Genomic DNA, 22,400 nt, shown 5'->3' with positions numbered 1-22,400 from the left:
GTGTTAGATTTCAACGTGTACTGCAGTTTTATTATAGTGCGGTGTTGTAAGTTATCCGTTCGTATGTGTTGCTGTTTGACTGAGAATTGACAAAAGACTTTGCTCATAGGGATAAAAAAAAAAAAAACCTAACAAGACCCAAACCTGACCTAACCTAACCCAAACCCTCACTTGTCCTAAACCTAACTAAATCCTAACCTAACTCAACATAACACAACTAAATCAAATCTATTCTGATTTAACCTAAGAAGAGTCAGCAATGTAAAAGTACAAACCTCTAACAGTAATTTTAAGCCAAAAATCACCTCCTGTCTTGTTGTCCTGTCAACAGAGTTATGACCTCATCTCTGTGCCTGTCTTACTCTACAGTAAACACACAGTTCTAATTACTGGCCTGAGGATGCAATGTTTATGTCTCATGTCTCTATGTGCTTCTCCAAGGTTGTCTTTTATCAGTTTTCCCATAACACAGAGAGACAGATAGAGCGTTGGAGCTGAAATAAGACTTCGACTGGGTACTGAGAGAAATATGCTGTGTCATGTTTTAGGGGGTGCAGACCAGGGCCAGCTACTGAGTGATGCTGGGTGGGGGGGTGGGGTTGAAAATCAGTCAGATCAGCATAAACTTCTGGATTTGAGACAACATTTCTCTAGTGGATAAAACCTGAATGTCACTCTGCTAGGTGCGGCTAAGGCCCCTGGCTTATATTTTGATGTGAAACAGGCAGTCTAGCTGTCTCACCCTAAAGCTAATTCTGTCTAAGAAATCTGCTCATATTTTCACCAATGACTCTCACAAGACTTTCATGAATAAGGAGCAGGAAGACTGTATCTGACAATGTTTCATCCAGTTTACTTTTAATAAAGATTTGAATTTTATAGTTACAGCCCTCCATCTATATCCCACCCCCCCAACCATTGTTCACTCTGTGCAAAGGACTGTGTTTACACTGACGTAAATATATTCTGAGAGAGAGAGAGAGAGAGAGAGAGAGAGAGAAGGAGAAAAATAAGCTGAGAGAAAGAGAGAAATAGACAGGGCATGGCACAGCTGGGTGCTATTTTCCTTGTCACTCAGCATGTGCAGATACAAATAAAACAGAGCGTACGGCTATCGTCAGCCATATTATTGCTCTCGCGTATGCTGGATGTGCCTTCCAGTAAGCAAAATTAGCACCTGAAAAAAATAGAGAATTGAAATGAATTGGGTTCTGGTGCTAGCACCTGCACGACTAAATTTAGCCTTGGGAATGTTAGCTTTAGCATGGTGAGGCTGTCATTAGCCGGTTGTTGGTAATAACAGTGAGCCGTGGGATACAGGGGGGTAAAATGTGGAAATGTGGTTTTAGAGGTGCCCCTTAACATTCGGTGCCTGCTTTCTGGACATGAAAAAGGTCAGTTAGCATCAACAGATGTTCCTTATATGGTACAGCATGCCACACTGAAAGACTGGAAAGAGCACCTCGCTCTCTTTCACACACACACACACACACACACACATTCTTGAGTGAACAAATAACTTTACAACTTTTTTTTTTGAGCTTTGAGTTTTAGTTTTGAGTGAGTGAGTGTGTGTGTGTGTGTGTGTTTGCTTACGAGACACTGAAGTACTGGGAAAGCAGGAACGGCTAAACAGCGTCTTTAATCTCTCTGCAATTACTAGGAACTGAAGTGATTTCATCAGAATCTTAAAAAAAGAGAATTCAAATCTCTCTTACTATGAACAACTGTGTGTGTGTGTGTGTGTGTGTATTCGTGTGAGAGAGAGAGTATGAGAGTCTGTCTGTGTGTGTGTGTGTGTTGTAGAGCTGTTCCGTCTGTTCCTCTGAGCCACATCCTGCCTAGGCAGAGCTATATTCCAGGATAATCCCACGGGATGATCTTTGTACGCTGCGGTGCTTTGTTGATGCTGACCCACTCCAGAAATAATGAGATTTTAAAAGCGATTTGCTTTGACCTCCATGTGTTTTCTTTAGTGTAGACTTCTTCGATAACACTCTCTCTCTCTCTCTCTCTCTCTCTCACACACACACAAACACATACACACAAACACACTCTCTCTTATGCTCTCTGATTTCCGTATTTTAGGTGAGCCAGTTTGTCTGGATGAGGTAGGATTTGGTGTTTTACCTTCACAAATATGTAATCGTCTTGGACTGACAGAGAGTTGTGGTCGATCTTTCCCAGGAACTGTGCAGTCACCATCTTATCAGAACAATTCTGAACAAGACAGGTCACGTACAGATACCCTGGATTAGAGAAAATACACACACACACAAAATGCAATTAAACATTACTTTCAAAAACTTTTGAACAGGACTTTAAATAAGGATTTTGTGTAAGTGTAAGGTTGGGTGTGTGTGTGTGTTTGTGGGTACTCACAAAGTAGGAATGAGGAGAGAGAGAGAGAGAAAGAAGAGAGAGAGAGAGGGAAGGATCAGGTAGAACAGAAAGCTCTTAGCTGTATTACCCATGGCACATCCTTCCTGGGCGCATTACTTTCCCCCAGCGAAAATGGCAGGAGATTAGTAAGTTGCAATGTGTGTGTGTATGTGTGTGTGTGTGTGTGTGTGTGTTACAGCAGCCTCCCTGTCTCAAAATTCACACAACAGCTGCATCAGCAGCTCTCTCCTCACGCTAAAACCCAACAGCTTTCGTTACACTAGTCTAAAGTGACAAGTAAGTACAGAAAAAGATGACAAGAAACCGAGAGAGAGAGAAACAAGCGCATTCCAACACTCATAGCCCCAAGGTTGTATTATCAAGCTGAGCATCTTAATTGCTCTTCTCTTGTCCCTCTTTCTTTCTCTTTCTCCTGTTTTTGCTTCTATTTCCATTTGAAGAGAACAAATGGACTGGCTAATTTATTGAAATGGCCAGACATTTAATCAGAACAGCTTATGGGGTGGGGGGGGGGGGGGGGGGGCTGGGGGTGGAGAGTCATTAAAAAGCAATTAGATCGACTGAGTGTTCACTTCTGTTCCTCCGACACATACTCACGTTCTCATAAAAAAAACTATAGGAACCCATGTCAGAAGGCCAGGAGCCAGAACGTTGAATGTAAACACATGTGTTCACGCGCATGCACGCGCACGCGCACGCGCACACACACACACACACACTTTTAAGACAGGTGACAGCATTGCTGTTTTTGGCACGAGAAATAACATCACACCAGGCCACATATGTTTGGTCTGCCTGTCAGCTGTGTGTGTGTGTGTGTGTGTGTGTGTGCTGAATGGCCCCATGAGCACCTAAACAAATATCTGATTGGTAGAGACCTCGTGGGCATTTGCTATCGGTATTTGGAAAAAAAATTTTTTTTTTAACTGTTATTAGGTGTTGTAGTCAGGGTTATAAATCTCTATTTAAAGTAAAATGGAAGTCACCGTTAAGTCCCCACTATCATATACAGAAAGATATATGCGTGTGTGTGTGCGCGCTTGTGTGCATACATGTTGATGCAGCAGACAGCTGGGACTTCCATTCCTGGTTTCACACACATACACACATGCACACAGCTCTGTGAGGTGCCAACATGGAACACATTCCCAGACTGGCCCTTTCTCATACACACACACACACACACACACACACACACAGGCAGTGGAATGGAATGGAATACAACCTGACCCATAAGTTTGCTCGTAATATATTTAGCCCAGGACAGTGTGTGAATGACTGGACAATGTCCACTATCCACAGTGTCTCACACTGGTCAGGGAACCAAACTTTGGCACTTTACCATTACATGGCCTTGGGGTGGTTCTGCTTAATCCTGTGCACCTCTGTGGCTTCTGCAATACACTCACTCTTTCATTCTTACAGTCCCTCTGTAGCTCTCCCAACAGTAACCAGCAGGTAACAGATAGCACACACACACACAGAGTATGCTGATCACCTTTGCTTTCCCTGTGAGGGTTAAATGATTATCCCAGACAGATGATGAAAGGTAGAGTGCAAGAGAGAGACAGACAGAGCGAGAGAGATGGAGAAAGGAAAGAAGAGGATATGAAGATACAGTAATGGAGTGTCGGGGTCTCTTTGTGTGAAGGAAGAGAGGAAACACACACACACACACACACACACACACTTACCTCCACTGGTGTCCTGCATCTCCATATGCACCAAGTCAGGATCTACATCCACTCCAGACACTGACCTGCAGCAGTACACAGCAGTTAGACACCACCACACACACACACACACACACAGAACAGTAAATGTTTATTTATTTGGAGTTCCTCAGACAGCGGGCTAGGACACTGTTATGCTGTGTGGGGTCAGCGGTCCAGACGGGAACCATTTCTCCGCCTCAGTAAAGATTGGCCAGGGATAGGAAGACTCTATTACTCTCCCAATAAAGTCCATTTTACAAGCAATTAGCAAACTGGAGATTAGCAGAACAGCCTGTGTGTGTGTGCGTGCGTGTGAGTGAGAGAGAAAGGGGGGAGACAGACAGTGACAGAGAGCAAAAGTTAAAAAAAAGAGAGAGAGAAACAAAAGTTTGGGATTCCAGATTATTCTGTGCGGAAAACACTTCCCATGGGCCCAATTTACCCCCTCCCCCCCAACCATTTTCTGAAGCATCCTTTTCTACATTAATGCTCTCTGAGAATATAAATTACACACATTATCTTAGTCATCCTTAACCTTGCAGACACATTTTTCTTATACGTTTATATAACAGCTAGTGAGATCATGCAGGGCCTGTGGTCCTGTTCCGTTTCGACCCCAGGTCCTGTTCCATTTCGACCCCAGGTCCTGTTCTGTTTCGACCCCAGGTCCTGTTCCGTTTCGACCCAAGCTTCAGGACAGAACACAAGAGTCTTTCCAGACAGAGACAGTCAGATGGAGACCACCCCCTCTCTCTTGTCGGCCTGACCGCCAAAGCCAGTTTTGATTTATCTCTGCTGAACCCTCCCCTGGACCACCCTGCCGATCCTTTTACGAGCTGCGGTTCCGTCCGGAAAAACAAGAACGTTCTGGAATCGGCAGTGGGCTAATTCAGTCTCGGCCTCCGCAGCAAGTCGTAGAGGGGGAGGGGGCTGTTTCGTGGGGGATAGGTTTTAAAGAGACGTTTTTAAGAGATGGGGGGGGGGGGGGGGGCGTCAGAAGACAGGGACAACCTGGCTAACCTCAGCGTTTTACGCCCAGTGCCCATCAGACCGCCGGCTCAAAGCTGTCTGTGGTTTCATTGGCTCTGTGTAATTTCAACAGCCAAATGAAACATATCAAAGGAATTTACTGCAGTCAAAGTCCACTGGGGACTGACTCCTGATCTTATATCTCTGACGGCTACTGCTGGTCTAACCTCTGCGAGTAACAGCGGATGAGAGAGAGAGAGAACAGGTCTGAAAGGGGAGAATGAAAGATGAAAACAAAAAGAAAAAGGAGTGATACAAGAAAGAATGAGAAAAAGGGATGTAAAATAAAAGAGAGAGGGAGACAGAGGTCTGAGGACAAAAAGGTGGCACAATGTGACTGGAGAGAGTGAGAAAGAAATGACAGAGAGAGAGAGAGAGAGAGAGAGAGAGAGAGAGAGAGAGAGAGAGAGAGAGAGAGAGAGAGAGAGCTCAGGTTGGATTTGATTGGTGTGTCTATGCGGACAAATAAATCACGTCGGCCCAGAGCTTAGAGTCCCAGCTGGAGTGGCACTGAACCAGAACCAGCAGCAACACAAACTGTTTTACACGGGCGGATAGAGAGAGAGAGAGAGAGAGAGAGAGAGAGAGAGAGAGAGAGAGTGTAAACAGAGAGATGTATGCAAGAGGTGGAAGAACAAAGAGGGAGAGCAGCTGAAAGCTGGGGTTAAAAATGTGAAGTAGACAATTAACGATTGTCTACAATAAAACTAAATGTTTGATCAAAAAACAAATTACCAAAAAACTCTGTCTTTGGTCACTCGCTCTTGCAGAAGAGTCCATTTCCGGCCCAAGTCTGTGGACACATACAGCTGCAGGACAGAAAAGAAGAAAGAGTAAGAGCCTGACAAACGTGTGTATAGCGTGAGGGTTAATTTTCTGGGGTGCGGGCATTGATTTAGCCATAATTAGCACAGTTCATTTCATTACACACAACATGCACGTGTCAGCACAGTAAACAATGTATCGTCACACTGATGCAAGATCTTGCGAGCGAAATTAGAAAATTTCACAGTTCATGAATGCTAGACAAGCCTAATTAATCTCGGCCAGTTATGCTGTGCTTTGTTTGTGCACGTGTATGAGTGTTTGCGCGCGTGCGTTCATTATCGATTGTTCCCATAATGGAATGGTATCGATCACCACATATACACACACACATATGTATAAAAAAAAACATTGTGGATGTACCTACCGCCTCATAAAGACTATGAACATTACACGCACACAGCGCGCGTGTGAGCACATATATACAGTAGCAAAACCAGAAGCCCCCAACCTCTTCATCCCTGTCCTCATTTTATTATTTTTTTTTCCATCTGAAGTAATAAACAAAGAGTAGCACACGAATCGTCCTGGGGCTTTGCGAGTTATCGACTGAAAAGTGTACACACACTTTGGCTCATTTTTCATCTGGCCTTTTGGAAGCGTAAACATGCTCTTTAGCGCACGACAGCCGAAGCTATGCCAAAGGGGCTAACAGCGTTATCCTCCGGCCTCCACTCATAACAGTGATAATGAGATTGCCAATACCGCAGACCTGAGCTGGGCTAAATACGGGTTTAGAGTCACACCAGTGCATCTCAGCAAAAAAACCCAAAACAAACAAAAAAAACCACGGGATTTGGGAAATTCGATCTGGATTGAACGGGACTGAGTTGCTAAATCCCATGTGAGCTGGCTAATCTGGTAACTTTTGATTGTGTTGGCACATACAATAATTAGTTGTGATAATAAAGGCACTAATTAGTTATCACGCCAAAAGAAAGACACTGCCGTTTTGACACGTCCCCCCGGATTATACTTGCCAGTGAAGGGTACTAATAGACGAGAGGGCGTCAAATCCCCTCTGCTACTGCTGAGGTTATTAATGATTTCAACCACATCGAAAATGTTCACTTCCTAAGCTTCTAAGGACTGACTCTGTTAATTCACGCTGCAACGATCAACTCATGAATAAAGCAACAACAACGTGGTGTCTCACCTTGCCCTCTTTACTGTAGGCCAGCAGTTTATCCTCCTCGCTGGGGTGGAAGAGTAACGTATCCACGTTGAAGGAGAGAGGTTGTCTCTGGAAGGACGCACCCTCATCTGTGCTGATGAAAAGCATTTGTTCTCGCTCGTTTATGGTGGAGCTCACGAGAATCACCTGCACAAAGACAATTACACTAATGAATAACTGTAGTAATACTGTCGTTGTAGGTACGGATTACTGTATTAAGTACAAAATACAAAAGAAACCCAACAAACAAACAATTACACAAGTGAATCAGGCTTTAAAAGAATTAGGGAGGAATTATGAATTTAACGATTTAACAACCCACATACAATTATATGAAGAGGTAACCCGTGATCATGGATCTTTGACACACACGCATTGCAAGCCCAAACAGGCAAACTAATTTATTTGTTGTTGAAAAATTCTATGAATTAACGTTTACCCATTTGTCAATCACTTCATGAGCCTGTTTGTGTTGTTCGAGATTAAAGAATCAAACAGTCATTGCTACGTTTTCGAAATTCAAGACAATTACAGGTGATGGTTGCATAATTCGTAATAAGCGGCCGTTGCTCTGCGCGTGATTTGACTCTCAGACAAAAATCTCGGCCCACATACATTTCCAATACCTTATTATGAAGAAGTGAGCGCTCGTGTACAAAGCACTGGCCTCGAGCTCACGGTCTTTTGTGTGGTTTGACATAACTACGAACATCTATAGAGAGCGTGGTGAAGTGGGACGGCCAGACCAGTCATCAACGCTTTGTCACTGTTACAGACCAGTAACTGTTTGACATTCTTCCAGCCCCTCTATCTATTTGCAACGACTGCTTAAACGACATAAGCATGGGTGGACGGGGAACAATTAAGGGTCCTGCGCCTTGACGCAGGCAGGGAAAAAATCATGAGCGCGCGGTCCCGCCACGTGGTGCATGCCCATCTTCAGACTTTTATCTGGATCTGTCAACGGCGAAGAACTTTAGCTGCATATATAGAAAATCTGTGGTGTATCCTCAGACAGTAAAGGAAATACAAAGCAAGAAGAACCGGGTAACAACGAATATTACCGGCATCCTAGCACATGAAAGACCCTCATGTGTTAAGTGTGATGTAGTTTTAGTAAACAATCAGTGGCTACTATTTAAATGAGAAGACAGACGGGAGGACAAACTAACGGTCCAACTCGAGTTAATACCCAGATGCCATCATTTGCCTAATTTCTTTCAAGGATGAATCGAATCCGTGCCCCTAAAAGTGAATTACCATTGACGGCCTATGGGTGGGGCTGTTGTTCAAGCGTTTGAGTACACAAATGATCGGGTGAAATTAACTTTGGGGAGATTCGATTTCCTCACAGAGAAACAAGCTTTAAAAACCTCTAGAGGCATGGCAGCTGGAGAGACATGAGTCTCAAAGAGGCCTCTGTGAAACAAGTTATCCACTACGAAACAAAGTCTTCGGGAAAGAAAAGAGAATTCTCTCCAAAACTTTCTTCTGGCAGCAATAACTCATACAGTTACAGCACAGAGCTCCGATTGTACTGAACGGATAAAAGCGACGGAATAACTTCCTGTATCTCTCCCAGAGGAGGATGGAGAGTTGTGAGGAGGTATAGGCCTGAGAGGCCGAGCAAAGTAAATGCACGAACACATAATTGTTTGGTCACATCCGAAAGAGCGTTTACTAGCCTGTCGCCTTGAACACCATGATTAACTTAACTTTTCGAATAAAGCCAGTCGTCTTTGTCACTTATTGGATGAAATAACAAAATGAACTTTTAATTTCTTTGAGGATCAGTATGTATAATTCCTAAAATCTGTTATACAAAAAAACACCCCAAACGTAATAATAATAGTAATAATATTAATAATAACAATAACAATAATAATAATAATAATAATAATAATAATAGAGCTCTCTATGAATAAATGGTGCTCTCCCTCTCTCTCTCTCTCTCTCACACACACACACGCACACACACAAAGTTCTTTCTTTCATGATGTTTCATTATGTACACCACTCTCATGTTCAACACAATGATCTCTTTCCTGTCAAGTCACCTGCATTTCCCAAATGAAACCACGTTACACTGTTAGCCTACATCTGCATAACGCTGGTGAACACTCCCATGTGGGTTTTACTGACCTAATTACTCATGGTTCTAATGAGCAGAAATATTCATGAGGCTATAGTGATTTGAATGAGCTGTGTTTTGGTTCACAGTCATTGGGTTTTCCCTCTGGGGACCTTCACATAAACACAGACAGACGACTGCCACACACACACACATACACACACACACACACACAGAGAGACAGAGAGAGAGAGAGAGAGAGAGAGAGAGAGAAAGCGTGGCGAATGTCTTTTGTGGTTGATACACAGTAGACGTAGCTCTGGCACAAAAATGCTTTCCGCCCAATTACAGATGCAAATTGGCAGGTTTGATATCCAGAGAGAGAGAGAGAGAGAGAGAGAAAGAGAGAGAGAGAGAGAGAGAGAGAGAGAGAAGCCCACGCAGAGAAAACTGAGGCCTGGCTGACCTAAAGCCAGCTAGCAGATTACGCAAAGAGAGAATTAGACAGTGAGAGAATGATACGAAAGCCCAGATCAATTATACATGTAATTGAGATACTATAAATATCAGGAAGGGAAAGTCCAGAATGTTCTGTTTGTGTGCTAAGTGGCAAAGAAGACAGTAGAGTGAGTTATAAGGCTCTCCTGTTGTTTTTAAAAATCAGAGATCTTCCAAGAGTTTTATTTAAAACTTGTGAACTCAGTTTATCGTAATGTTACTCAAAGATGAAGTAACAGTCTGAGAAGTTGGCGTGTGGTTAACAGTTGCATGCTTAAACACATGCACATCCCTGGCTAAGAGCTTTCGGTTATAAAAAACCAGGGGGGGGGGGGGGGGGGGGGAGTTTGGGCTGTAGGTGTTTGTGTAGTCACTGACTAGGAATGGTGGGTTTTGTGTGCGTGTGTGTGTGTGCGACTCTGACATGACAGTGGTGAGCGAGTGAGAGAAAAGCGTTTAGAAAGCTCTGTGCCCTGAGGTACATCACCGATGCATTAATCATACCGAGAGAGAGAGAGAGCACTACATTTATCGCTGTGCGAGAAGACGAGTGCATTTGTCCAACACGCTGCAGAAACTGTCCAGACAGCCAGCTCTGAACTCCATTTTGGCTCCACTCCATAGAGAACTCGCAGCCTTTTCAATACGGACAGAAGGGGGTTGGAGGATTGAAAAGGGAAGGAGGGGATATCTCTCTCTCTCTGTCTCTCCTTCTCTCTCTTTCTCTGTTTGTGTCTCTGTCTCTCTCTCTCTCTCCCTCCGTGCTCAATGCCAGTGACAGGCGTAGGCTTGAGTGGCCACTGTTACACAGTCACTCCAGTCACTCCACTGAATCTCTCTGTACCATTTCTGTCTCTGTCTCTCATTGCTCTAATGGTGGCCTCTTTCTTACTGTCTTTTTTACCTCATACTGGGGGTAAGCATGGCTCTCAGTTTACTACTGTTCATATCTTCCAATCTCTCTCTCTCTGCTCTTATCTGTCAATCTTTTCATCTCTCGCTCTCTCTCTCTTGCTCTCTCTCTGTTTCCTTTCTGTGTCTCTCTCTCTTTCTCTCCCTCTCTGAGTAAGAGTGTGACTGACAGGCGAACGACCTTTACATGAAGAAGGCAGGTTGTCTCAGTGAACTCTGCTCTTTGTGCAGGAAGACTCAGTCAAACTCTCACCTTTCACTCTTCTGCCACTGCTCCTTCCAAAGCTCCTCTAATGCTAAGACACAGGTGTGAACACATACACATACAAGAGAATGTATGAACGAATGTGTGTGAGTGTGTGTGTGTGTGCGCGCGTGAGTGTGTGTGTGTGTGTGTGTGAGAGAGAGAGAGAGAGACCATGAGGGTGAGGGGAGAGAGAGAGAGAGAGAGAGAGAGAGGGAGAAAACAATTATGTGGAAGATCAAGAGCAGTACTGGTATGTAGGTTACATCTTTGTGAAGGTATTTGTGTGTGTGTGTGTGTGTGTGTGTGTGTGTGAGAGAGAGAGAGAGAGAGAGAAAGTGAGAAAGAGAGAGAGAGAGAGAGAGGGAGAGAGAGAGAGACTTCAAATGCCTCTCCACAAAAATCCAGTCCTCAAACAAGCAATTTGTCACAATCAAGCTCTGTGTGAAACAAGAGCCATCAAAACCTTTTCCTGTCATGATCACTCAGCTTAGGTTCCCAAACTCAACAGTGAACAGTCACATTCTAGCCCCACAGCCACAGAAACCAATGACACACAAGGCTGAAAATGAAAAACTGGAAGGAGAGAGAGAGAGAGAGTAATGTAACCCTACATTGGCCTACATGAGAGAGAGGCTAACTGCTGCCACAAACAATTAAAGAGCCAGTGTTGAACAAGCACTGCCCACAGAATTCGATTAACTTTATCTTCAGTAACTGAGAGTAGGATTGTCATGCACTCACTTCTGCTGAGAAAAAAATGGTGGGGGGGGGGGGGGTAAAAGAGAATGAAGGAATGAAATTGAGGAAGTGGGCGAGAGGAGGGGGTCACAGAATAAAGAGAGAGAGAGGGCAGAAGGGATTTTAGATGCGAGGGAGAGGTTGGTTTCCAGGGAGCAAGAGTAAACGAGAGTGTTTTTATAAATAATCATTAATGCTCTTCATTTCCCATTCTGCAGTTGCGTGCGGCGGGGGTGGGCACGAGCACGCTCCACGCTGGTAGTCCAGACAGCTCTGCTCACACACAGGGGTCGCATATGTCGTGAGGTCAGCAGAACAATTACGGGGAGGTCAACTCTCGTCTCCGATTCTCCTTAAAAATGATATGTGCTCTGGGAAACAAACTTCCTGACTTCGCCTTGACCCTGGGTCAAACGTCACGTCTGGAAACTTACTCCGTGGCTTTCTGGGGCGTTTTTGTTCTCAAAAGACTTCTTATTTCAAGTTTTTTTTTTAATTTTTCTCTTTGCAGAAAAACAACAAATCAATAAATTAAAAAATATCAGAGAGAGAACGAACTATGCTAATACGGCCCAGTGAGAATTTACGACCGCGAGCTGGAATGCAGCGCGGAGAATTATCAACGTCTGCGTTGGATTTGAATTATCATTAACACTATTCAGAGCCTGGGCTGACTGCTTGTTTGTAAATTCTTCTCTCTCTCTCTCACTCTCGCTCTCTCTCCCTCTCTCTTTCTCTATCACACGCACACACACACACACCCTTGCACGATGTAGAAACAAGGGCTGACAATATAGAAACTTTTATGAGTAAACAGTCTTTTACGAATAGAGTGCTATTAAAAAACAGCACCGAATATGCCGGAGCAAGCAAATTCATTTCCGCTCGTTAACAGAGCGCAATTCTTTCAGAGGCTCGAGAATTTGATAGTTCATAATGTATGCGTGGCGCGATTTCTCAGTAACGCGCTGCCACGACGACCACTTTATGCAGCCGTATAAAAGGGTAGCGATTGAAGATAAAGTATATATTTGTGTATATTAATGTAATATATTAGAATATGCGGGGAGCAGAATGCGTCGATGCCAAGGTTAATCACTTCTACAACAACTTCAGCCGACAATTTTAGTCTTAAACTTCTAAATCATTGACTCATTGGGGGGCTGCACTCCAAAGAATGTTCTATGCGGCCTCCACAAGATGTTACAATCCCGAATTCAGAGTGCGCATTATACAATGACAATTTGGGGGGTGGGGGGTCAACTTTGTCTCCAGGGCTGTAGCATAGGATATATAAATGTTTCGACCCCCTCGAACTGTTGTTTTTACCTCTTTTGGGGGAGGGGGTCCAAGTGTTAATTAGGGGGGTCAGACCTCCCAATCCCCCCCGTAGTTCGAACCCTGCCCGAATTGCTTCACAACTGCATATCCAAGTGTAAAACTAAATTAGCTTCAATGGGACGGGAAAACGGCAAATGTAAGTAGCCTATGGGCGGGCTAATAGACCTTATAGTAATTCGAGCAGTAATTCTTAACAGATATCTCCCACAAAAATGAGCTTAATTGCAGATAAGAGGTGCAAAATTGGGTGGTTTTGCAGACACTTAACATATTAATGGATTTTTATGCTGATTTGTCCTTATTATGGACCACTTTTATCACTGAAAAACTCAGCTAGAGGAAGGATGAGGAGCAGTACAAGTGTTCTCAACCAGAACGGAAAAACTGACCAAACGCACACAATATGTCTCTGGCACACATACAATTGGGGCGGGGACGTCTGAGAGTGTGCGTTCTTCGTGTTTTGTAACTGACATGAACCAAGATTGTCTCACACTTGAATTTAATAACGTAACGTAATAACTTCTTGCAATGTAATAACGTTTGTATTAATCCAGTGGTACTTTAAGTAAGAGGCTGTGATACTTTTAGCGCTGCAATTGTACTGTTTGGTTGCACTGTATGAGTTTATTAGGAGTTTCAGTTTCTGTTTCAGTCTGCTTTTAACAGTGAGGAGCAGCACGGGCACTGAAATTATTATCTATACATACGAAAGTTTCTAACTGAGGTTCTCAAATCAATGACATTATTTTTGACGGTCAGCAGAAGAACAACACAAAACAAAACATCAGGTTAGATGACAAACCGTGTCTATGCGCACCGGCGGCACGTGCTCACCCATGTCTCCCTGGTTCGTTAACTGTCAGGATGTAAAACCGGGTTTTCCCATCCATCCGTATAATTACACTGAAGAACAGGAAGGAACTGTGGTACAGAACGCTTCACAAAAGCCAGATGGAGACAACGACGATGAAGAATTAAGAGCATTTAATGAACGCTTAATTTTGAAACCAGAATAATTAGAGCAACGTCCGGTTAGCGGCGCCTAGGGAAGATTCATCAGGTCTGCTTCATTACGGAGTTCTGGATGCACGAAGCTGAGAATTCATTCTCTGTATTCCGCAGTAAATATTAGTGAAGTGTCACAACAGGTCTGACAGTCTGAAGTCAGCCACAAAGGATAGGATTCCCCCTTCCATTCTCCGAAAACCGCTAGACGTTTCCAGATATCGAAGTTTGGTGTCCTTAAATCAACAACCATTTCAAATTCATAGAAACAGTTTTCGGGGGAAAGTTACACGAATGGATTGCTGTATCTACCAACCAGTGCCGGCCCATGTACCCACAAGGTCTGATTTAATAACAGAAACAATAACGGCCACCTATGTGCTTGTATAGAGAAAGTTATGTATGCAAAATGCCCAAGCAAGTTCCCGAACTGCGTGTGATTCAATAGCTTACTGATGACGCATTAACGCCTTCAACGCCTTATTTTCCGTATTTAACATACCCTTTAAATTATTTAGGCCTATTTGCGTGATGTGTTATTATTCAAATTAAGGTGGTTTTGCGCGAAAGTGTTTTGATGTCTATAGCCTGACGTACGAGTTCAGTAGTACAATTATCTCTCTAATTTGGAATCTTCGCCTTCAACTACAACCTTATTAGTTCAGCTCCCGCCATTTTAACGTGCGTTACACACCTTTACAAATAGACCTATAGACCTATATTGGCCTGTTAAGAAAGGCTATCACAAAACCTTTATTACGTCAGATTTATAAGGCACGTGGTTAACCTAAGAGAGAGAGAGAGAGAGAGCACGAAAATACCAACTGTGTCGCAATATAGGATCCGCTCTCTTTGATGAGAAATTTGTCCCATAACTCTGCTGTTAGCTTGTTCCTCCACACTCCTCCTCACAAAGGTATGGTTTCCTTTCTGTTTCAAGTTCATGTTGGTTCCATAATTTGGTTAAAAGTACAGTATATTCACTTTGAAAACATACTTTTTTTCAAAACAGTGTTTTGCCTTTCCTGGCAGAAGAAAAATATCACTCTTCGAATACTATTGGGGAACTTTAGATAAATCAAAGGAGGAATTTCATGAATAAATGTTTTCTAATACAGTCTCTGTACCAACCTTATATTGAACCAGTAAGTTAGATTACGGTGACAACCAACTGTCAAAACCATGCAAAATCAGGATCACACTCTAGAACTCAAAAGGTACGCCGATGTAGAAATCAAAAAGAGGTTACACTGAAATATCCATCCTGAAGTGAATATTAAGACAGCTTTGGAACAGCAGAATGCGCAATAAGACTTGACGCCCAAATCCCGCTATGTCTGTTTGGGTTGGAAAGTCAGGGATTCACCATGGAAGAATTAAATCCTCTTGGTTTTCCCAGCAGGGAATAGGGACTTATCCCAAAAGTGTCGATCCCAGTGATGGTAAAGGGTGGTGTGTGTGTGTGTGTGTGTGTGTAATCCCCTCTTCCTTTCCCCCCTTTTAATGTGGAAACCAGGCCAGCTGTGCAGATCCCTTCTGGTAGAATAACACAATTACATCAACATTTTTTGAGCAGGAGGAGGGGGCGTATTTTAACAAGGTCAGGGGGGTTGTTTAAAGCTACCAGTCAAATAGTTGTCTGTCAGACCATTATGTTATCTCACTGAGGCAAAATGGAATTTTTTTTAAACCAGTGAGTGTTTGCAGTGACATAAAATGGTTACTGTGACTAAGCTGTAATGTTGAAAACTAAAGGACATCTCTCGAGGGCCTACAAGGACAAGGTAAATAAAGGTTAATCACAAATGTAGAAGATTAGAGGTCCTTTAACACAATGTACCTTATAATGTACCTTAGACCTTGTCTCAGGAACAGAATGCTTATGTTAAGTGCACAATATCTGTGTTAAGTGCAGAATGTCTAAGTACAAAATATCTTTGTTGAGTACCGAATATCTATTTTAAGTACAGAATGAGTGTATTACGTATGGAATATCTCTGTTAATGTAGAATATTTACGTTAAGCGCAAAATGTTTGCATTAAGTATAGACTGTTTGTGTTAAGTACAGAGTATCTGTGTTAAGTAAAGAATTCCTGTGTTAAGTACAGAATACATTCTATGCAAAGAGAAGATAAGAGGAATGGTCTGATGATTTTTCACACACTAATTAAGACATGTCATTAATTAATCTCTGATAAGACATTAATCCACACAAATAAACCTTGCAGTCTGCTGGACTGTGTGTGAAGGAGAGAGGGGGAGGATGGAAGGCACTGAGAGAGAATCAGGTTGAGAGACAGAGTCATGTCACAGGCTGAACTGAGGCAAATTTCTGGCCTAACTACAAATGATGTGAAGGCTATTAAAAAGTCATGCCCCACTGTTCGACTATGGATATCATGTGACCTCTATCTAGCCCATTAGAGACCTAGATTTTGTCTTTAGTCAAATAAGTCATTTGCAGGCTTACAAACTGAAACTAAGCCTTAAAATATAATGTTTGGAAACATAATCCCAGGATTCCTCATTTATCTCTATAACACTGCGCTCAGTGCACTTGGACCGCCTCATCAACTGACTGACATTGACTGTGACCAATGGGGCGTCAGTGCGGTTGGCCATGGCAACGAACACTGCTTGCAGACATCAGCGACAGAATTGCTGATCAACTGCTTGACTTAAACCTCAGTCATTACAAGCACAAAGCTGTGGTCACGACCTTAGCAGAACCTCCTTACTGTGCAAAATCTCCTCATAAAATATATCACAGCTGTCATTCGGCTTGACTAATGTAGACTAGCGGTTAGTGTACTATTTAGGCTCAGTCAATGTTGTTACTGGCAGAGAAAGGTTTTTTTTTTTCTTTAAATCTGAATTTTATAGAATGGGACGCCTGTGCCCAGGCCTGTCGACACCTCTGATTGATTACCTGCAGTGACTGGAGCAGACCTGTCTTTGGCTTTTAGTTTGAAGAGTGAGTAAATACAAGTGGATCCAGGGGGTTTTCATAATGCCCGCTTTGAACAGGCATACACACAGATGCAGTGACACACACACACACAGACATACTTACAAACACACACACACACACACACACACAGACACTTACACACATACACTCACAAACACACAACACACACACACAAAAACTGCACACAAAGTCTAATAACCTTGCACTTGACGGCTCTTCTAATGTCATCATCCATTAAGGGTTCGGTGGTGTGATTAATTGTAATTTGAGTGTGTTTGTCTGACATAGGCCTTTTGTGAAAGGAGAGAAAAATGGCTTTGGATACGGCTGCTTAATTCAACCACACGCCTGACCAAACAAGGCGTCCTCTATAATGACTTCTAAAACTGTTCCTGTTGTAAGCCTCCACTGATTAACGGACAAAACACGGAAGCCTTTCCCAGTCTAGTAGACTGTTGTGCTTGCAGCCAATTTCGGTAATGTTGACTGTGCTAAAAACTGTGGTAGTGATGGTGAAGGATAAAATAAAGGATGGAGTTAAGAAGGGAAGAGAGAGAGAATGAGGAGAGAACAGGAGAGAGACTGAAGGAAGAGAGGGTTGGAAAGAAGAGGAAGAACAAAAAATTTATTTCTGTGGAATGGTACTGAACAATTGGATGTTGTTTTTCTGGGGTTTTTTTGTTTTTTTTATTTATCAAGGTTTCTAATTTTTGATAGAAAAAAAATTATGCCTCGTTCTTTTTTCATTTTGGTTCTTTTTTTTTTTTAAAGACCTGCTGTGTTGAAGCGAGAAAATGACTGGCGGAGATTACTGCTGTTCGACAAATTACAAAAAAAAAAAAAAAAAGGAAAAAAAGAAAACGCGGAAAACCTTTATGAGATCCATTAGCTAGGATGGACAGATGCCATGGAAAGGAAAAGTGAAAGAGAAATAATCTGATAGAAGGCCAGATTTTCCCCTCAGAGAAGAGACTGTGTGGTCTGATACTTTTAGACACAGTTGACTGGAAATCCTGATCGAAAAGCCAATGCAGTGTCATCAACCTGCCATAACTGTCATAATCATGTACAGTCAGATAAGAAATTATTATCTCGCATTCAACTGCGCCAAGATGCATTCATCTGATAAAGCTTAAATACACAGCCAAGTCGACCGCGGCTAAGCGTAACTGCTTGTGTCATGCGTCACATTATAAAAAGGCGTTTTTTTGGAGGGAATCCACCCATCTTCCATACGGATATACTGTTAGCTCTGTCTTATATTAACAGAGTCAACAGCGGGGTCTGAGCTGAGGTTTGGAGTTTAAACAGCCTGGCCGTGGACTCCTCTCTCTGCTTATCTGCACTCCCACTGACACTCTGAACAAACAGGAGAGACGGAAAGAAAACAGCAGGGGGGGGGGGACGGAAGGAAGGAAGGAAAAGAAAAGGAGAGTTCGGAGGCTCCTTTGAGAAATAAATGGACGGAGTAAAACATGTATCCCATTGATTTTTCCTCGGAGACGGACACACTTTTCACCCACTGTGCTATTGACCTTTTGTCTTAGTGATGCTGAAGAGGTGGGAAGACAGTAAAAGTGAAAGGGTGACAGAGAGAGAGAGAGAGAGTCAGAGAGATAGAGAGATAGATAGATAGACAGATAGATAGATGGACAGACAGACAGACAGATAGATAGATAGATAGATAGATAGATAGATAGATAGATAGATAGATAGATGGACAGATAGATAGATGGACAGATAGATAGATAGATAGATAGATAGATAGATAGATAGATAGATAGACAGGCAGACAGACAGATAGATAGATAGATAGATAGATAGATAGATAGATAGATAGATAGATAGATAGATAGATAGACAGGCAGACAGACAGATAGATAGATAGATAGATAGATAGATAGATAGATAGATAGATAGATAGACTGAGAAAGAGAGAGACTGATAGAGAGAAACAGAGTGAGTGAGTTTATACATTTATTTAAATTTTCAGAGAAGAATGTAAATTTGATTAAAAAAAAATTGATGTAAATTTTTTAATTAATTGTTTATCATATGGCTGTTGCTTTAGCAACATTGCTTTACCATGTGTAATGAATCTTAGGACAATGCGTAGGTTTGGTGGTGGTGTAACCCCTCACCCCACCTCCACCCCAACCGCAGTCCTTAACTAACAGTTGATGTCGGTGACATATGCCTCTGGCTTACAGACCCAACACTAACACAATGGCTCAGTCAAGCAATAAGAATGAGCTGAAGGTGATGGGTGAATCCAACTTTGTCTGTGTGTATTACAGGCCGACAGAGAGAAAGAGTGAGGGAGGGAGAAAGAGAGGGATTGAGAGAGAGAGAGAGAGCGAGAGAGACAGAGAAATCGAATCCCTCCTTTCCGCCTCAAGGCTCATCCGAATTCCCTCTGAAAGCCGATCTCAAGGCTGCGGCCAGGTTTCCCCGGTAACGGCACCATCGCCGCGGGGACAGTCGTCCTTGGGCGCTCCTAAACTTTCCTGGGTGAACGAGGGAGGAGAGCCAGCGAAAACATTCCAGCTGTTTTTTTTTGGTTGTTGTTTGTTTGTTTGGGTTTTTTTTAGTGCAATAGTCAAAAGCCTGAAATCATGACTTTGTGTAAATAAGAGAAAATCTGATTCCCACTGAAACACATTATTAATCATCTCTTTCTTTCTCTCTTGCTTTTTCTCTCTCTCTCTCTCTCTCTCTCTCTCTCATTCTTTCTCAGGAGTGTGGGTACAGACCTGGGCTTAGCACTCTTGTTTTCACAGCTGTGGAGAGTGGTTGTTAATGGATTAGTATGAGTCAATGCTATTGAGTGGGCACAGTCACCCAGCCATAAATAATATAGCATATTTTATAGCAGGAGAGCGAGAGAGAGAGAGAAAAAAAGAAACGCTGTGATTTTCTCCCGGTGAGTCAGAGGTATACAGCTGTTATTCACGACCTGCTGGTCGACCTGAACTTAGCGGGCAAGGAAGAGTGTGTGTGTGTGTGTGTGTGTGTGTGTGTGTGAGAGAGAGAGAGAGACAGGGAGACAGAGAGAGAGAGAGAGAGAGAGAGGGAGAGTCACGACTCACAGCACCAGGGGACACACACACTGACAAGGTAATAGAGGCAAAAAAAAAAAGACAGCTCCAAACAGGAGAGCTGCCCACCCGCTCCACTGTCAAACAACACCCACCCCCTATTCCCCCCCCCCATCACCCTCCCACACCCACAGTCAAATTCTCCGACAACCCCCCTGTCAAAAACCCCACCAATACAGCCACCCACGATTCCCACTATATTTAGAGTTTAGTCAAATCTGTGATTGTTTTACGCACTGGCTCTTAACCTACCTTAACTCGTACAGTAGGGACATCCGAACTTTATATTATACTGGGAAACATCTTTCATGAGTTTATAAAAGCAAAAGATGCATATAATTCAACACTCATTTAAATCAGGTGGCAGAAGATGGTGTTTCATGATCAGACTCACAAAGCCAGGCTCTTAGTCTCAAGGTTTTGGGGTTTTTTTAAGTTTCTAAAGTTGCTACTATTTGTTGCTTTCAGTGGGTTAATCATTGTAAATGGAGCTTAAGTCTTAAGTTTATGCTGTTAATGAAATACACAGCCAGAACAAAAACAAACAAAATACACATGTCCAAAAATCAAAGAGACAAATTCTGTCTAATCATGCCAATATGAATTATGATCCAGCAACTAGACAGTTAATCTGACTGTACTCCGACTGTTACACAATCAGAGAAGCGGAGTCCTCTTTTCTTTCCTTTTACTGTGTCTCTTTTCTGTAGATGAATATTCCATTAATATGAGTTCAGCTGTGTTTGAGAAGGATGAAAAACAGCAGAAGAAAGCCAAGCACTGGGCTGTGTGTAAGTGTGTGTGTGTGTGTGTCTGTGTGGAGGGGTATAAATCCTGAGAAAGCCTCTACATGGGCGTTCCATTTATGTCAGCCGTCTGTCATGACCCCACTCCAATCAGCACTCAGAATCGCGCATGATTGGCAGGCGGTGTGTGCCAATGCCAGACTAGTGGGAGGGTAATTGAAAAGGGCTGTTACAGCTTGTCACAGGAAGCGATAGGGATCATTGGGAAAAGTGGAAAAGTGGAAGCCCCTGCAGGTTTGAGTGTAAATGTGTGTGTGTGTGTGTGTGTGTCTGTTCGATGAGGATAGATTTTCTTTAACAGCTTAAAACACAGTCAGAACAAAAGGGACTTCTGTAGCAGTTTCGAGATCCTTCTTATTAAAAAAATGATTATTAATATGCTTTCTGTGAGGAAAAGTCCAATCTAAAACAAATGTATGTTTTTATCATGTTATATTACATAAACATTGGTCCATCCACTGGCTCACACAAGACAATGGCTATGACAGTAAACACAAGTCACAAAACCTCTAGTGTTTTATTGGTGACTCCTCTCCTCTCCTCTCCTCTCCTCTCCTCATTAAATCATAGTAACTGTGTGGTGCAGTGTGCTTGACATGAGACATGAGATAAGGAACTGAAGTACAGTTTCACTGTCTACTCTTTTTCTCTCCATAACTCAGCTCACTGATTAACTCACTGTGTGTGTGTGTCTGTGTGTGTGTGTGGGGGGGGGTGTTTTATGTACCTTTGATTATGTTTCTTATCATTTATGTAAGAATGTTTTAAGTGACACTGACCAGAAGTGTGTGTGTGTGTGTGTGGGGGGGGGGGGGGGGGGGGGGCAGTATGTTAATGTTTTGTTTACGCCGGTGGGCATGTCATCTACTGAGGCAAGGTTTGCTATAGCGGACTACAGTGTGAGAGCAATTCTTTCATTTACTTAATGACTCCCTTCCTTTCTCTCTCTCTCTTTGCCTTCTTTTCTCTCTCTCTCTTTCTCCCTAACACTCTCTCTCCTTTTGTCTCTCTCTCTTTTTCTCTCTGTCTGTCGCACACACAAGCGCTCTCTCTCTCTCTCTCTCTCACACACACACACACACACACTCTTGCTCTCTCCCTCTCTCTCTCTTCCCTCCCTCTCTCTTTCTCTGTGTTTTGTGGACACTTGAATTCTTCCTAAATGACTCTACACCGGCCGAGACTAGCTTGGGATTCCCTCTCCCATTGATACACACACACACACACACACACACACACACACACTCCAGAGCAGCCATGCTAGTCTGCTAATGAACACACACAGACACACACACACACACACACACACACACAGAGCAGAGGAATCTCAGGCACCATCTCACGCTGTGTTCATGAGGATGATAAGATCTCATTTAAAAGGACATGAAAGCAGCTGGAGATTACAGTCACACCGACAGGAAACGTCTGCTAACTATGACCGCAGCGTTTAGTCACCGCCGTTCTGGGAACCAAAAGAAACGGAGCTTGAGCTTGACTCCACTTGTGAAGAGTTCCCGTGCGAACGGGGGAAAAAGGGCTGGGTAGTTTGGGACAGAAACATTC

General features: G+C 43.0%; 1 protein-coding gene across 1 annotated transcript in view; it reads right to left on the bottom strand.

Moving 5' to 3' along the window:
* The window catches only part of sorcs2 (sortilin-related VPS10 domain containing receptor 2), a 182,741-nt gene that overhangs the window by 25,890 nt on the left and 134,451 nt on the right, over nt 1–22,400 (bottom strand). The window contains exons 4-7 of the mRNA XM_030779145.1: nt 7,129–7,293; nt 5,883–5,956; nt 4,098–4,162; nt 2,131–2,249 (exon numbers count right to left, since the gene is read on the bottom strand). Coding sequence (XP_030635005.1) covers nt 2,131–2,249; nt 4,098–4,162; nt 5,883–5,956; nt 7,129–7,293 — 423 coding nt within the window. The remainder of the gene's footprint in view (nt 1–2,130; nt 2,250–4,097; nt 4,163–5,882; nt 5,957–7,128; nt 7,294–22,400) is intronic.

Source organism: Chanos chanos, chromosome 7 (assembly GCF_902362185.1).
Source record: "Chanos chanos chromosome 7, fChaCha1.1, whole genome shotgun sequence".
Lineage (NCBI taxonomy): Eukaryota > Metazoa > Chordata > Actinopteri > Gonorynchiformes > Chanidae > Chanos > Chanos chanos.
Note: the sequence above shows the minus strand (reverse complement) of the source record. Positions and strands in the feature narration are given on the sequence as shown.